Source organism: Strix aluco, chromosome 9 (assembly GCF_031877795.1).
Source record: "Strix aluco isolate bStrAlu1 chromosome 9, bStrAlu1.hap1, whole genome shotgun sequence".
Lineage (NCBI taxonomy): Eukaryota > Metazoa > Chordata > Aves > Strigiformes > Strigidae > Strix > Strix aluco.
Window position 1 is genome coordinate 8427368 of NC_133939.1, and position 17124 is coordinate 8444491.

The 17124-nt window shown below is 38.4% G+C and overlaps 1 protein-coding gene across 7 annotated transcripts in view; it reads right to left on the bottom strand.

The window, feature by feature from the left end:
* Positions 1 to 794: 794 nt before the first annotated feature.
* PIK3CB (phosphatidylinositol-4,5-bisphosphate 3-kinase catalytic subunit beta) overlaps positions 795 to 17124 on the bottom strand; it is a 104847-nt gene continuing 88517 nt past the window's right edge. For all 7 annotated transcript variants that reach the window (XM_074833657.1, XM_074833662.1, XM_074833656.1 and 4 more), the window contains 8 exons: positions 15040 to 15218; positions 14289 to 14398; positions 13890 to 13968; positions 6295 to 6462; positions 5686 to 5809; positions 4458 to 4603; positions 2794 to 2926; positions 795 to 2325 (listed from right to left, as the gene is read on the bottom strand). In XM_074833657.1, the coding sequence (XP_074689758.1) occupies positions 2188 to 2325; positions 2794 to 2926; positions 4458 to 4603; positions 5686 to 5809; positions 6295 to 6462; positions 13890 to 13968; positions 14289 to 14398; positions 15040 to 15218 (1077 nt within the window). In that variant the 3' untranslated portion in view covers positions 795 to 2187. The remainder of the gene's footprint in view (positions 2326 to 2793; positions 2927 to 4457; positions 4604 to 5685; positions 5810 to 6294; positions 6463 to 13889; positions 13969 to 14288; positions 14399 to 15039; positions 15219 to 17124) is intronic.

A 17124-nucleotide genomic window follows, 5' to 3' on the forward strand; every position in this document is an offset into this window, starting at 1 on the left:
CTCCTGCTCCACGAGGCTCTCCTCTCATGGGAGACAGTCCTCCATGAACTTTCTCTGTCAGGAATCCTCCCCGTGAGATGCATTCTTCTCGAGATGCTCCGGCGTGGGTCACCTCCATGTGTTGCAGCCCTCCCAGAACTACAACAGCGGGGGCTGCTTCTTCCCACAGAGTCCTGGGGGTCCTTCACAGGCTGCAGGCAAATCTCTGCTCCTCTGGTGACCCCCATGGGTGGCAGGGGGGCAGCCCTGCCGTCTCACCATGGGATACAGGGAGGGGCTCTCTGCTCCGGTGCACATCCCCCCCTTCCTCCTACTTCCTTCCACTGACCTCTGTGTTTGCAGAGGTGTCCTTCACGTAACTCCTCCTCACAGGTCCCAATCCCCTCCCAGCTTCCCTTTCTTAAGTACATTATCGTAGAGGCGCAGCCACCATCACTAATTGGTTTGGCCTTGGCCAGAGGTGGGTCCGACTTGGAGCCCGGGGAGCTTTGAGAAGCTTCTCACAGGGGACACCGCTGTAGTCCCTTCCCCTGCTACCAAAAACCCCACCCACACAGACCCAGCACAATATTATAACAAAAAAACCCAAACAAACAAAACCAAAAAAACAAACCACCACAAACCACTTGTTACTTTTACAATATTCTAGAAGCAGAGGTCTTTCAGACAGATTAGCCTAAAGGGTGAGGACAAGAGACTCAAACCACCACATGAAATGCTATCCTGGCTCCAGACAGGTTCTTGACCTTTAGAAGAACCAAAAAAACCCCAAAACAACAACAAAAAATAATAAATCACTCTCAACAAAGTAAAACCACCTTTAATTAAATTCCTACATAAAACAATATTTCTATGCAAAACAACTGTTTAGTCAAAAAGTAAATATATATGTTTAATTCTCTTTCAAATGTCAACAAGAATTGAGAGCTACCAGTGTTCCTTGGAGAACAAGCAGTAGTTAAAGTCTACCTTGCTGATGTTCAGAAACAGTATGTTACACCTTTTAACCAGCAGTTCCCTATTGCACGTAACAAATTTGCTCTCCATTTAAGCACCTAAAAGCCTGGTACCTCACTAAATAAATTAAAACAAATCCAGTTTCTTCAGCAACCATCTTCAACATATATATCTTGGTAAAGCAACATTACTGCAAGCTTTTAATAAATACAGAAAGAAAAGATTAATGACTTCTCATTGTGTTTTATGGAATGATCTTTTCCCATAAACACTTGCTTTTCCAAACATTTGGGGTTTTTGGTATGTATGCTCTAAAAAATCACTATGCGTAGGATATTTATGGAAAATTTTCCATACATCATTCAGTACATTTGCATGGCACAACTAATCTGAGATAGAAATTTCAATGTAAGGCTGTAAGGAGCTTCCTGCTGAACTTGAAATAAATGTGCCTCTTGAGGAGTTGAAAACAAAGCCCCAGAGGGCAAGCGGGAGACCGTAACCAACGAGGGGTTCTCAGACATGTTTGGAATTGGCCTAACTTTCCTTTTGCCGAAGAGCTTCTTTTGTGTATCATGTCAGAGCAACAAGATTGTGCAACCCTGAACATCTGGATGCTGCATCATTTTCAAAGGTCTCTCCCTGCCCCCGCCCCCCCCCCATCTGCTCTTCTTTTGGCTGCACTATAAGACATTAAGCAGCTCCCTGTAGTACAATGATACTGTGGTTGCTATTTACAGTAGAATTAATGCATCTGTGCCAGTAGGGCAGAGTTCATACGAAAAATATACACAATATGCTCATTTTTAGCCAGATTAGGATATAAAAAAAAAATTTACTCTTCAAGTCCCGACTTTAAACAAAGAACAGTTCTGTCAGAGGTCTTCAAACCTCTTGAGTATGTTAGAGTACATTACCCTAACGTATAAAAACAAATATTTACACCTCCATAAAGTACCAAAGAATTTTTAAAAATGCCTAGTAGCTCTCAGCGTGCAAAGTCAGCAGGAACTGATTATCCAGGATGTTCAACTATTTGTAGAGACAGTCTTGGAATCAAGCATTCAGAAGCAGAGTGCAAAAGACTCAGGAATTATTTCAGCCCACTTCTATTTGTTGTTGTTTTGTTTTCTTTCTTATTTAAAATAAGTTTTGTTGGTCCATACTACAGATCCCCTTTAGAAACACTTCTCAAGGTAACATTCAGCTTAGTGCAAATGCAAAAATCTTCTAGGATCTGTAATCTTTCCGAACAGTGTGAGCCATCCAGTTCACTTTAGTAGTCCAACTTTCCCGGAGTGCTTCATCAAACTTTTGCTTAAATTGTTTTAGTGCTTCTTCCTCGCTCTTCCCTAAGGCGAGAGAGTCCTAAGATGACAGGAAAACAAGTACTGTTAGGAAGTTTAAAAGCCACAGTTAAGGCTTCATTCACCTTTCAACACAAACCACATTCTCTTTTTTTCTGTTTTGACACTTTTTTACCTCTTATTCATTGAGCAATACATCAGTGGTATTTTCTGGGTTTAAGGAGAAAACTAAAGAATTAAGCAAGTAATTTTCACCTTTACAGGTCTATGCTTGTGCATGAGCCAAGATGTAAAACACCTCTGAAATGACTACATTTAAGATGCAGGGATGCCGAAGTAATGTATATTCATAGCTTCCCTTGACCACTAGGACAGACTACACACCTTGTTCTATAGAGCTGAAAAAGAAAGCTTCGAGAACTATGCAGAAATCTTGAGAGAAATGGAAAACACAATGTGTTCACCTTAGAATCAAAATTCACATACTGAAAAAATGCTAAGTCCTGCTGAGCTGTAAATTTTACTTTACCTTGAGATACTGGATGTCCTTGACAGAGGTTAGCTCTGGAAGCCCTGCAGTTAACATCAGTGCAAAGAGTGTAATAAATAAGTTTCCATGTTTTCGCAGAATCAAGTATGCTTCTTCACAATACTGGCGGAACCTGCATGTTCAACCACAAAGCACATGCAATAAAGAGAACATATGAGGACTTACACAGTTGACAAATACACGTAATGATTTCCAAAAACAGTTATGTGCTCTAGCACATATAACATTGTAGGAACACAGTAACAGAAAGAACAGAGGTGTCTACAGAACCTCCAATGCATTCCCACAGAAACATCCTATGCCTCTCCAACAAGCCCTTAAAATCTTGGCACAAAAGACCAAAAGCTTTAAGGAAACCACTGTCCTTCAGAAAGAGCAAAAAAATGCCAAAGGTAATGCCAGTGTCCCACCTTCCGGAGAATTTATTGGGTGAAACACCCTGATGATCCTATATAGTGGACCTCCTGTGGGAAAACAAAAGCGCTGTAGCAGTCCCTACCGATCCAGCCTGCCTCTGTAAACATGCAAACATGGTCAAAATTGAACCAACTGCCAGATCTGGTATAAAGACCCATCATGCAGAGACTTGAAAGCTTACTCGATGTCCCCATATGTGCCAAATGTCCAGCATCTAATCTGTAAATTTCCAGAGGAAATGGGAAGAACCCTTCAGACTAAAGATGACAAGTTGTACTTGAAAGAATAAATTCTCTTCTGAGGCATTTTTCAAGTGGAAGCAGAATCCTACTGCCATCTGAAGTACTCCATATTCCTCAGCTCTTGCAATAGCAGTCACCTAACAGCCTTTACTTCATGGTTCTAAAACTGAAGCTACAGGTCGATCTCCTCACTCTCCAGGAGAGACATGGGTCACCAGCAGTTGTTTTCCATTCCTCCTAGGCACACCATTACAAATATATGTACAGCTTCTTCTACCAAACATATCCATAAGATATATCAAGCCATACCTAAGTACTTAATTTTGTATCTTTATCAATAAATTCTTCCTTCAAAAACCAATAGCAAAGTGAGAGCAAAACATTCAAAATGCCCCTCCGGTCAATTGGTGAGAGTGATATAGAAGGGAAAAAACAAAGATCTACCTCAACGGGTAGGATCACAGAGGGTAGCCTTCTCTTGCCCTGTGCTTTCATGTTCCAATATGGGAAGGGGCATGCAAAAGCGTTGGGTTACGAGCACATGGCTCTACATGCCTAAGCATCTAAGGAAGGCCAGGATTGATTAGCCCACTGAATGTGCATTGACAGACAGGAAGGGTGAAGGGAGCCTGTTTCTAAGTCCAGTGCTTCACCTCACTGGAACAACAGTCTGTGGAATCCCTCCCTAGTGCCCAGTGCTGCTGAAGGTAAAAGAAGATGAGCCCAGAAAAATCTGCCACCTCCTGCTGGAGGAGATAAAAAGGAACCATACCTTTCCACTGCAGAGCTGCAGTATCTGATGTATGAAGTAATTTGTATATATATTCTAGCTCAGGTAAAGTAGATAACATTGCAAATGCATGTTAGCACACTTCCACACAACTACAAGTGAGCAAACTAAACCCAGAGAGGTTCTTGGTGTGCTGGAAATTATCACCAGAGATCATCTCAGTCACAAAAGGAAGAGAACAAAATAATACTCACCGACCAAACTTTTCAGTGTTCCCTGTTTTTCCTTGTTGAATAACATGAATGAAGTCATAGGTGAGTATGAAAGGTACTCGCTCCCTTTTAATTCCAAACTTGGACTTGAAGTTTCCAAGAATATGCCCAAAATCTATATGAAAGAGCTAAAAAAACAGAAGTCAAAATTATTTTCTCCAGTGAAATATTTCACTTTTCTAACATCTCTACAGGATGCAGGTATCAAGAACAGTTAACTCATAATGCTGCTCTCCACAGCCCATGGTTTCAACCCTTTGGGCCTATTTAGTTTTAAAATGTTTCAAGATTTATTTAAAGTCAGTGATAACACCCATGCTCTTATGAGTGACCACTGCTACAAATCAGTGTGCAAAGGATTATCTCAAGTTTAAGCTTCTGATCTCTGCCAAGAGACATCTTGCTAGTAGTATCAGATAGAAAAATGAGCCCAATGATGAGCCCCATGAGGCTCAACATCATCGTACCCAAGGGCTTCCTCAAACTCAGGAGCAAAGTCCGTAGAAGTTAAATTCCTCACAGGAACCTGGGACGGTTCTCCCATTTTAGAATCAAATATAAGGGTATTTCAGCTTTCTTCTAGTAGGTAAAAACTTAAAAGAACACTGCAAAATGTTTATAGAACTCCCACTTTTATAACCGTTACTAGTTTTCTAGGCAGAATAATTTAAATAAAATCAGACAAGTTACAGTAGAAAGTAACAATTAAACAGGAAAATACATTTCTAAGAGTTTACCTAGGTTCTAGGTTTTGAGACTTATAGTTGTGGCATTATGCTGGTACCAAATTCAATATTGAAAATTTCTGCAGAGGTGGAGTGGACTGTAGAGACTAACTTCAGGAAAACTACACTGCTCAAAACTGCAATTCTTGTCTTTTTAAGGATGGTCTTTTGCAAGACACTCTAAGATTACTTTTATTCAATGGATCTGAACCATTAACAGGCCTTCTGGATGTTCTGAAAAAGTTCTATAGAACAGCTTCACTTGATATAGAATTGCTTACTAAACAGGCTTTGGTCGGTCCTTCCACTAGTCTTACATTTCCTTTCTTCAAAGCTCTCTTCAATTCCCAGTAAACAAAGACATCAGTTCTAACAATGAGTGGATTTGATTTTACTGAGACACTAAAGAAATTAAAAATTCTCAAGATAATTCTTGCACAACAGAAATACTGTAGTTATTTTCTGTTTACAGAAGAGATTTTTACCTGACCATTTTTTCTGACCATGATATTGTCACTGTGTCTGTCACCAATCCCCAGCACGTAAGTAGCTACACAGTAGCCAGCACAAGACAGAGTAAATTCTTCAATGGCTCGATCCAAGTCATCTCTATAACCACAAAGACAAACAATATTAGTGCATACTACTGGTAATTCATGTCATGTCTTGACCTCAAAAAGGAGTTTTGCTTCTTTAAACCAGAAGCCTCTTAGAATGCTGTAAAGCTAGACTTATTTGAGAGAAAATACTGTAAAACATAGCTAAGGAGAATAGGAGAAATGCAAACATTATGAAAGGCAACAACATCAAGACTTGAGACCCATGTAGTTTTCTTGGGTTTGTGTGCTTGGTTTGCCAAACCTTGTATAACTTACTCAACAACATGCAGTCAAAATGCTGCAAATGTCAGAATTTCAGCTGGATCATTGTTTGAATCTCAAGGGCACCACAAATCTGAGTCAGAATTTGACATACTGGAAAAATAAGTGGTAACAAACCTGCCAGAAGATCCACATGGTTCTCAATATTAAAACAGAAACTTACAGGAACTTTGTAGTTTACACTACAGATGAGAAAATTGCTATAGAAATTACCCTAAGTTGTATTCCTTCAGCCAGTTTAAGAGCGCATCTTTGTTGAAGGCAGCAGCAGCAGCAACGTTGCTGCTATTTAACTGAATGTCAGCAATGGTTTCTGAACTAGAAACAGCCTCAATAAGGCCAGAGTGATCTCCAGTCGCTAAACAGCCGTATGGCAATATCCTGAAACAAAACAGAGATTCACCTTAAAACCAAAAACAGTAAGAATGTTTCTTTAGTGTATTGGTATTTTGAGCGGGCTGAATACTCACGCAAACTTGAACATTAAACTCTGGGATGTTAACAAACACATATTACTTGCAAAGTTGAAATACCAGCAATACATTTTAAACATTAATTTTTCTTATTACATACATATATGTATATGTAAAAAAAGAAATTATAAGCAACCCTAATTTTTCCCTTTTAATAGGGAACACAGTTACTTGTAATTTTATAGGAGAAACCATAGAGGGAGCCCTTTGTTTTAATATGTTAATTTACTGGCTAAACAGACAGCAAATTACACACATGTTCATTCTAGACTAAATTATTTGTGTAAATGAAAAAGCAGATTTTAACCTTTTTCCCCCATTCTTCCTATTTCAGCTTTAAATGTTGGAAATTCTTTTAAATATAAACATAAAATAGTATTTTCCAACTCTTACTAATTTTAAGCATAGAAACCTAATAGAAACCAGGAATACATCTTTTAACCCACCTGATATGAGTATTCCTGTGCATTCATATACTATAATGAAAATACCTATATGAAAATACCTACAACTATATCATTGCATTAAAATAAGATACAGTTAAAGATATGAATCAAGGAGAGATGTGTCTAAACAGATAAGTGTATTTTTCCAAACTGTTTCCTCACTCCAGATGCTTAAAATGCTAAACAGAATGGCAACGCAGATGGGAGCTCAATGTATGCAACGGAAACTTAAAGCAAACTCTTCAAAGGCACTGCATCACAACTGGAGGTGTCTACTCTCGTGCTAGGTATCTCAGGTCAAAAATATTATCTCAGCTCTGGTTGTGGATCCATGTATAAGAGAATGGATGCCCATGCAAATCTAACTGCAGTACACAAGCTATAGACTAGCACTCACTAATTTACAAAGCTCTATAAAACAACTTCAGGCATATTAAAATTTGTATGTATGTGTATATATATAAATCTAAATAAAAAGCACCGCTGGTGAAGCTGTCATCAGTATTTATATATAAAACAGATATTAAGTTTGATTGCTACGCAGCAGAACCACATCTCTTAACTGACAGCCTATTATCACAAGCCATAGAAGAAAAATAAATAAAATTCCAGGTGAAATTAATCAAACATTTTGGGATAATAGCTATAACTGAACCATTTCTCTACCTCAGTGATAACACACAACCAAAGCAGTGCAAGTAGTAATACTATATAGTTGGGTATTCTTCTCTACCGGCAACAAAGCAAACTGAAAACCTGATTCAACAGGGTATTTAGAGAACACTCAACTTCAAAACAAAAAAAGAAGTGCTGATTTGGAACCTTCTTCCCATTTCTATTCTAATCTATTTCCCAGTTAAAAGCCCCAGCTCTCTAGACCAGAGGGTTCTCACAGTGAGCAGAAGGGTATCTGTAATTACTGAACACCAGTGTTCATGATACAAGGAAGCACTGCCCATCCTTATCACGACACGACAAATGTAAGCCAAATATTGCCAGGTTAAAGTGCACGCTGGCCGTCTTCCACGGCATTTCAACCCACCCTACTTGCAGCTTAACTGGGCACTTGTCCAACAACTTCCCCTTCAAAAGCAAGCAATGATGAAAGCCTTCAGCCCCTTGAGGACTGTGTGCTTACAACTGCAGGAAAAAACATCCTTGTCAGAGAGACAGTTTGACAGGAGTCAAGTTAGGGACAAATCCTCTGGGCCCTTTCCATCTCATTCTGGTCTTTCTGACTTCAACATCTGTCAGCAGGATAAAAAGCTCCCTGCCTTTTAATGCCAGCAAAGACCATGGACAGATCAATACAGCAATTCTGGGCAGGACAGAAAATTCTCCACTCTGTTTAATACTGTTCTATATTTCAAGAGCTTAATTCTCCAAATCAGTATCCTTCCAAATACAACACCAAGTTCTGGTAATTTATCAACAGTCTCTGTAACTTCAGGTCCAATGGTTTAAAAATAATGACATTCTTTAGACTTGTAACAAATGCATTTTTCAGTATGTTTGTGAACACTGATTTCATTCATACACAGCCGCTTAACATCAGACTTCACACACATTAAGGGAGGTGAAAATGAAAACTCACTACAAATAGGCAGTGAAATGAAAAAGTAGTTTGGAGAGCTCTCACTATCTGTCCAAAAAGTATTCAAGCACTAAATACCTTTACAACAATTTACCACAGCAAAGGTCACTCAACACAGATCAAATTCCTCAAATTTAGGATTTTCTGTTGCTCCGTTAATTTACTAATTTCCCCCTTAACACAATTTCAATGCTGTAATATAGGTAAAGCAGCAGAAATACCTTTTGACACAAGGGTTACTCTCCTAAGAGGTGCAACAGTGCAGACCCCACAGCATGCTGGGGAAGACAGATATTATGCTCCTCTGCTGGCACATGTATTTGTAATATTTAAATATCACTCAGAAACAAGGGAAAGTTATGTAATCTACTACGAATATGCCCATACACACAACTTCAGATGTAGAATTTTTTAAAGCAAAATAACTTGAAGAGCTGTAACTTTTCAGGGGGTTTGAACCTCTGAAAGTCTCAATCTGTTACTCTGCAGATGCAACCTCAATATAAATACTGTTTTACTTGTTTGTTCCATAATTTCTCATTTTTAAAGCACAAGAAACAACTAGAGATAAACTACAGAAAGAACTGAGGAAGTTTGGCTGCACATACTTACTAATGTCTTAGGCCAACTATTTCCTGCTCAATTTTCAGGTAACAGTTTGTCTTAGAAATGACTAGGTATGGGGATTAATTAACGAATATGCTTTTCTGATTTTCTCATTTCTCTCTAGTACTTGACTGACATCTAAGGTAAACTGACTCTGAGCCAGACTTCTCTAACTGAGAAGGGCAGTGTTCCTCTGGGGTGATGGTCTTTGCTGTCTAACGGTTGGGTCTGTGCTGAGAAGCAGATGAAGTTTTATTCACTTGTGCACTCCACAGTCCATCCAGGGATAGCCCAGGATGAAAGGCCTACTGGCGTACACTGCTGCATCCTCCCTCATACCCTTATTTCCTTTTCAGATACAAACCCTGGTCTTGTTCTGGTATGTGGTCAGAACACACACACAGGAACCCAGACAACAAAACACACCATGTGTGAAAGAGGCCGGTGTACCCATGAGACAAATTAGTTGACAGTTAAACAAACAAACAAACCAACCAACCAACCTTTCTCCTTCTTCAGCTGCGGAGACCTCAAAACCAAGATATATTTGGTGTTCCTCTCCAGAGCTGAGAAATCCCACTGGGAATATCATGCTTGCTTTAGACACAGACTGGGCTAAGATTTTGTTTTAAATTACTACTAAATAACTGATTGTGGATTGCAGTGCAATTACAAGGAAACCAATCCTACCCCAAACTCCTTGATGGCAGGAGTTGCCATTTGATCCACACTTCACAAAAGATGTACGATTTGCTTGTGGCAAGGTATTACTGACTGAAAAAGAGAGGCAAACAGCAAGTGCTTCTGCTCTTACACTGGTGAAACAAGCGGGAAGCCCTGCTTTTACTTGAGTGGAGTTACCGAACTTTCTTTAGTGGAAAAAAGTTGAAAGGCACAAAATCCATCATGCATCCACAAAAGGAAAACAGGAAGCAACAGCTTCAGGGAAACCAAAGCCTTAAAGGATGATACAGGGCAAGAAGACAAGACTCCACCCATTGGTATGGATGTATGAAGTTGTATTTTTCAGGAAAGCAGATCTATCTGACACTACTCTTTTGCCTGCCACCATGCCTCTTACCCAAGCAAAAAGAATCAAGCCAAGTCCCAACACATGAACAAGTCAACACAATTCCTTACCACTGCTGTTAATTCATTTTGGAGTTTCCTCTTCTTGAGAGGCATGTAGACTGTAAACATGGAGATCACAAAGTCTTACCCTCTTTGCTGCGGCCTCATGCTCCAGGCATTCAGAGTGCTGCCCAATGCTGGTTTCAATTAAGGCCATTTCAGAGCCTTCCCTTGGCAACTGCCTGGTTAATCTCTCTTTGATAGACATAGGATTGTAACCCTGCCTCAATCCCAGAATTTTATTTTATAATCATAACTATGAGAGGATGAATGGAAGGAAGATGCTCCCAGTTAAGTAAATAAAGGGAAGAGATCAATTATAGAACTTCAATTCTCACTAGGAACTTCCCCTTTCTACTTTTTTTCTTCTAAGAGTTTTAAGAAAAATCTTGGACATCAGAGACACTTTTTGGTTTTCCTTTGTTGAGTTTAAAAAAATGCCTTAGTCAGGAAAAGCATATTTGATGACTCCTAATCACTATTCTTGTTTGCTAGGCATGGTGTGTGGCCCAGGCTGGAACCACAAACTCAGCTTCTGGGAAGGCAGGAACCAAAGCATCCTTCATCTGGGATTCCACAGCTGCCAGAGGTTGTCCTTGCCCCTAAATGCTGGATCAGTCTCCTCACAGTCTATTTATAATGACATAAATTATCTGAAGTTTCCTCAAATCAGCGTTCAACTTAACACACATTCAGCCACCTCAGCGCAAGCGTACACTTCCAGAAAAAATTTATTATTCACATTCCTACCTTATCCCATACTTCAAAGGAATCTTTCCGTAAGTCACAAGTTTCGAATTCTACTTATCTGTGCGGACTGATGTTATGTGCCTTATGAAGCTCCCACTATTAGGCTTGAACCACAAGAAATGTGAAATGAGCTCAAAGAATCTAAATTAAATATTTCAAGTAATATTTAAATAAGTCCTTCTAGCCTTAGAAACAACACTTAAAAATTAAACACAAAGGATTACAGATGTTTCACAGGCACACAAAATTGAATTTATGGCCTCCAATGAGGCCAATGTTTATAATGATGTGACACTCAGTATCTTCTTTAGAACTATTTTTCTAAAAAGAATAAATTAGAATCTGAGAATTTTTTTAGCTAAAACTGGTGTATAGATTTGGCTGGAAAAGTTCCCCATGTACTAGAGGGTTGTATGGTAACATTGCACAATGCCTGGTTACTGTTTCTCTTTGGAGTACTCTAGTATTCCTACAAAGAAGTCATGCTTATCTTAGCAAGCATATGAAGGTAAGAAAGCTGCTTTGCAAGAGACTTTGGAAGATTCATAGATATTTCCAGTCTGAAAAATGTTTTCTGACATCCAAATAGCATTTTATCACAAAAAGAATGCAAAGTGGGACTTCAGAATATACGTTGAAGTTGTTCACAATGTCTGCAAGTCTCGGTGCAAACAGTGGTAAGAGGACTGCTCACAGGAGCAGTCACAATCAATTAAAAAGCAACTAGCTGACACGGAAGGAGATATTGCCCTAGAGACCTGACTAATGAACTAATAAATAAATGAAAATCCCACAACCCTCCCCACCATTCTGAAACAAGTTTTCCAAATGCTGGAAACCCCTGTACTCAGAGTATCTTGCAAAGGCTTATTATCGCTTCATTTTGAGAGCGGTGGCTTTGGAGGAGCAGCAGAGCAATTGAGAAGATTCTTCTCTAACAGAGTATTTCTGCCCTAACAGAATACTTAAATTATGAATTTTCATTTCTACTGTAAGTTTACAACCTCACAAAACCTGACAAAAGGAAGCAGAAACAGAAGCTTTAGCGTGAAATACTGGCAAGTTCAATACCATAAAACCCTTTTTAGTATAAATGCACTAGGACATTATGCTATTCCTCCACCGACTTTATAATGGCGAGGTTAGAACTACTTCATTGAAATGGCACTGAAAAGTGAAATTTTAAGGAAGATGCAACATATTTTTTTCCCAATATAGTAGTGGTTCTAAATATACCACCTTTGCTGCCAATCTCATCTTACTCTTGAACGACTATCTGCTGCTTACCATGATTCAAAAATACGACTGAAAACATGCGGTAACTGAGATCAGCAGGTGGTAAGTACAAACCAGATGGGAGTACTTTTTCTTACATACATACTTAAATAATAAAAGTCTTTCACCGCAGAATACTGACAAGGCTAAGAATATAAAAATTCCTGTACACTCCAGCTGTAATCCACTTGTCAGCCTCCAGGCAGAGTATGTAGTTGTCCACCCACCCAGACTGTAACATCCTAACCCAAGAGGCAAGACTATTATGGGAGTCAGACTCAAAAGCCTTGCTAAAGTCAAGGTAAGGACATCCTCTACTGTTCCCTCCCTCAAAGAAGGCAATCGGATTAGTCAGGCATGGTTTACTCTGAGTAAACCCATAGTGACTGTTCCCAATCATCAACGGTTTTTTTGTACAGCAGGAGTCCTAGAAGAGAAGCACAAGCAACTAACCTCTGCTCTCCCAAGACCCTCATCTTCATGAAGCCTGTTACGTAATTAATACAAGACAGACATTCCTCTGTTAAATTTTGTAGGGAAATAGATTGCAAGTATAAAATTTATTTGCACAGTAATACATTCATCTGTCACCACGGCAGCACAAACCATACATGCCCTTAAGAAATAAGACCAAGAGAAATAAGAAAATGTTAAAAAGAAGAACCTGTATTTGTGCATTCCACAATTCTGGTAATTCTCAACTAGACAGTGAAATTCTATTGTAAAGAATCTCAAGTCTCCTACTCCCCTGCCCCCAAATTACCAGTACTTAAAGCTGACTAATTTCTAGAGCGGGTTTTGCCCATTAGAGACTCTTGATGGTGTATCCCAGATGCAATCCTCAGCAGCTAACTTTCGGCCAGCAGATCTGTGTTCTATGTTTGTACCTCACTTGCACATGTGTATTAGAGTTGCAACTCCCATAATCACTAAGTCCCCATTTTTGCATATGCCTGGAAAACCAGTGACCATTAATAGGTAAGTTTGTTACATGAGGAATTTATGAAACACCTCCGTTTGGAAAGGTCACAGACACAAACAACAACAAAAAAAACCCCCAAACACCAAAACCCGCTTGCTGGACCCTTAACTCAAGAATTGTTTCCTGATCTCACACAATGCTTTCTATCTAGATCATTTTTCAAAGGATGAAAACAGAAAACTATGTAAGAGAACAGTGGAATTCATAATCAGCATGGCAACTCAGATAAACGACAAGAGAGATGGTGCATCAGGAAAAATACTTTGCTTGATAATAAACAAAAATCCCATTCCATTATTTCTTTTCATGACTAAATTCTTTTGTAATGTGGGCCGATCTAGGGAATGAAATGTAAAGAGAAGCCATCTAATTAGTCAAGGTAACTGCTTTCTATAGCCTGTTCACCTTGGCTATGACAGCTGACACCTTTGGTCATTGATACAGATGTTTAGAAAGGGGACAGTAGGGAAGGTATTTAAAAAATAGGAAAGCTTTACACTGCTAAAAGTGGACTCTCCATCCAAATAAACTAGCCCTCGAGAGATCCTTACCGGAGATCCAGACCAGCTTCTTTCCAAAGTATGTCCATCAAACGCAGGATCTGGAGCGTCAACATGTCCTGTCGGAGATCTGTAATGAAAGGTTGAAACTGCTACTTCAATTTCTCAGTGTGTTGTAGACAAACTTTCTAATGTTTGTAAGGCCTTCAGAAAAAGGTATCTCAAAATACTCAAGAAGCCTAAAGGTTAAAGTGGGTTTAACCATAATTATATTACCATGACTGATAATGTTTATACTTTGAAACCCAGTCAGAAGATGATGCTTAATTTGTTTGCCAATGTTAAAGAAAACCATGTTTATATTATGGCAATACAGAGCAACACAGCTTCAGTGCAAGTGTGGGAATGAAGAAGGAAAAGGAAAATTTTAACATTTTTAGCACTGCTTACCATCACCGTTTTTAAAGATGATTCCTACAAGATCTCCTCCAAACATTTTATTGTTGTATACTATCCATAGAGGCTTCATTTTAGAATCCATATATCTACACTTCTCGACACTAGAAGAAAATACAACAAAAGTTTTAGTCAAATAAGAATGATTCAACTGAAAAAATCTAAACATTGTTCAAAACACAACATGCAGACTTGCAGTTTGGAAGTACTTATAATGTTATCTCTGCTTTCATCCTGCTACTATGCTGTGAATGCTTACCAAGTGATGAACACAGCCATTACAGATGGAATGTATTAGATGCCGTGATTGGCATATACATGCTTAAATTAAGCACCTGCATTTTCAGAAAAAATAGTTTTCTTTATATCCTTTCCCATCAAATTTTAGACGTTACATTTAAGTGCTGTTAAAAGTTTTAGTGGCTTTTGTGCTTATTGACAATAACAGAAGCCAGGGATGCAGTCTAATTCACTTTTAGGTTTATATTTAAATATATTTAGCTATGGTAATGCATTGACTAAGAGTGTGTTAAGTTTCATGGTGGATTACAAAAACCTAACTTAACTGATACCTTAACCTTAGGAAGATTCCCAACAGATCTTCTCTCACGATAGAAAAATTTCCCTGTGAGAGCATATCCGCTGAACAATACAGCCAAAGGAAGTTAAAGCACATATGTGTTTCTGCTTTACTGTTTCTGTGCGAAAGCTATGGTGAAATTTTATTCACTCATTCTTAACTTACTGTAGTTCTGAAAGTATAACAGAAGGATTCAGAGGAGACTGGAGGTCAGAAAGTGCTTCTCTGTAAGCATTTTGTTTCAAACACGTATGCATTGCATCTTTTCCTTTTGCTTTGCTTTGCTTCATGGCATTCAGCTTAATAAGACTATTTAAAGTCTTCATTTTATTAAGGGCTTCCACCTGAAAGAGATATTTTACCTTTAAAAGTTACTGCTCCAACTTTACACATAATACAATGCAAAATCCCATTTTAAAACAAAGTGTTAAATAATTCTACAACTTTTTAAAAAAGGAAATAATAATGGCAATTAAGGTGGCATTTCTGAAAAAATATGAGAACAGCCTTTTCTAAGTCACTCATGTCCCAGAAATCTTATTAACTAAGACATTGACAGGATGAAAGCTCCTAAGCTTCAAGTCACTTTCTAAGGCATGACTTAACATTTCCAAAAAAATGAATGAGGTATTTTAATGGATGATACATTTACACAAATTCCTTCTTCAAAATACAATTTTCATCCACTAATTCAACCAAGCATGTAACATAGGTGCCTCTATCCATACTGAAGTCAACAGAAATAATACTGAGTGCTTCATAGCTCTAACAAAATCAAACATTACTTGAGAGGAGCTATGGATGCAGATACTTCATTGCACACATTCAGTAAATGTTTGCTCATTAAAATCCTGCTGAAGTTAGGCATAAGGTAAACGCTCTAATCAATTAAGGTGTTCCAAACCATAGTATCTCATCTAAGCAATATTGTTAACTTAGAAACCTGTAAAAAGGCAAGGCAATTATTTGCAATCAGTACAGGTTGGTTTAACCCTTCCCCCCCAGCTTCTGTTTTGGAAAGTTTTCTACTGGCACATAATTTCTAAGAGAACAAGTAAACTATTAATGTAAATGTACCTAACGCTAAGAGAGAAAAGCCCTTCAATAACAAACCTAGAGAGCACATACAACAAATACAATTTCTACATTGCACCTACATCTAAGCAACTTGTTAGTTGAATATAAATTAATTCTTATAGCAATCAGCTGTATTTGCACTAGCCACAATTAACACGCTCAGTAATACACATATTCTCTAGCAAACAGCATCAGTTTAATAATTAGAAAAGTTGATTTCTATACAAGGAAGCTTCAACCTAACTTACAAGGTGCTGAGTCAAAACTTACCACTTCTACAGACAGACTGAACCCTGTCAGGCAGGATGCTGTGGAAATTGTATGTGGTTTGATTATAGAACTGAGGCAGTGGAGACCTGCCAGGTCAACCATCTGTCAAAACCAAAAGCGTTCTGCTTTTCCACTATGCTAGGAGCTGTACAAACATCAGTGACAAGGGAACAAAATGGAACCTGTGTTGTACAAACAGGAACTTTTTGAAGTATTTCTACTTTGAATTTCTTCCGTGTTTGCACAGTTGGGAATTTTTTTGCCCCTTCTTTGATTGTACTGACATTTGCTTCCTGTGAAGTGCACAAAAACTTTACTGACCTTAGGTCTATTGCTTAAAGCATTTAATCACCTAATCTTTTTATAACTGTGATAATACTAACAATCACACATGTGTAAGAGATGGTCTTTTCAATGTCCTGTGAACTGTAATAACGAGCACAACAGTATGTTCCTGTTCCATACACCTTTCAAAACATAGTTTCAATGTAGGCAGTATCAAAACTGTTAGAAATAACATTCACCAGACAAGTATCTACTGAGTTAGTCTTTGTGGTCTGATATAGACGTTAACTCCAGAGAGAGATCATTTTTCAAAGATTTTTATGGTCACAATCTAAATTAACTTGCTAAAACGGCATTAGAGACTTCAGACATGATTTATGAGTGTCTCTTAATGATCTGCTGATAGACTTACTAGTGTGTTTAAAAGCAAACCTCTCACACTTATTAGGGTATTTGAAAGCAAACATATCTCTTCTTTTTTTTGTAAATGGCACATCTACATTAACACTAAAATGAATACTTGGTTTACTTCAACACCGAGGAGTACTACCTTATACTTCAACAGGGAGTACTACATTATCTACATCTCCAGGGGTTTTTGCACCACCTTTTAACAAA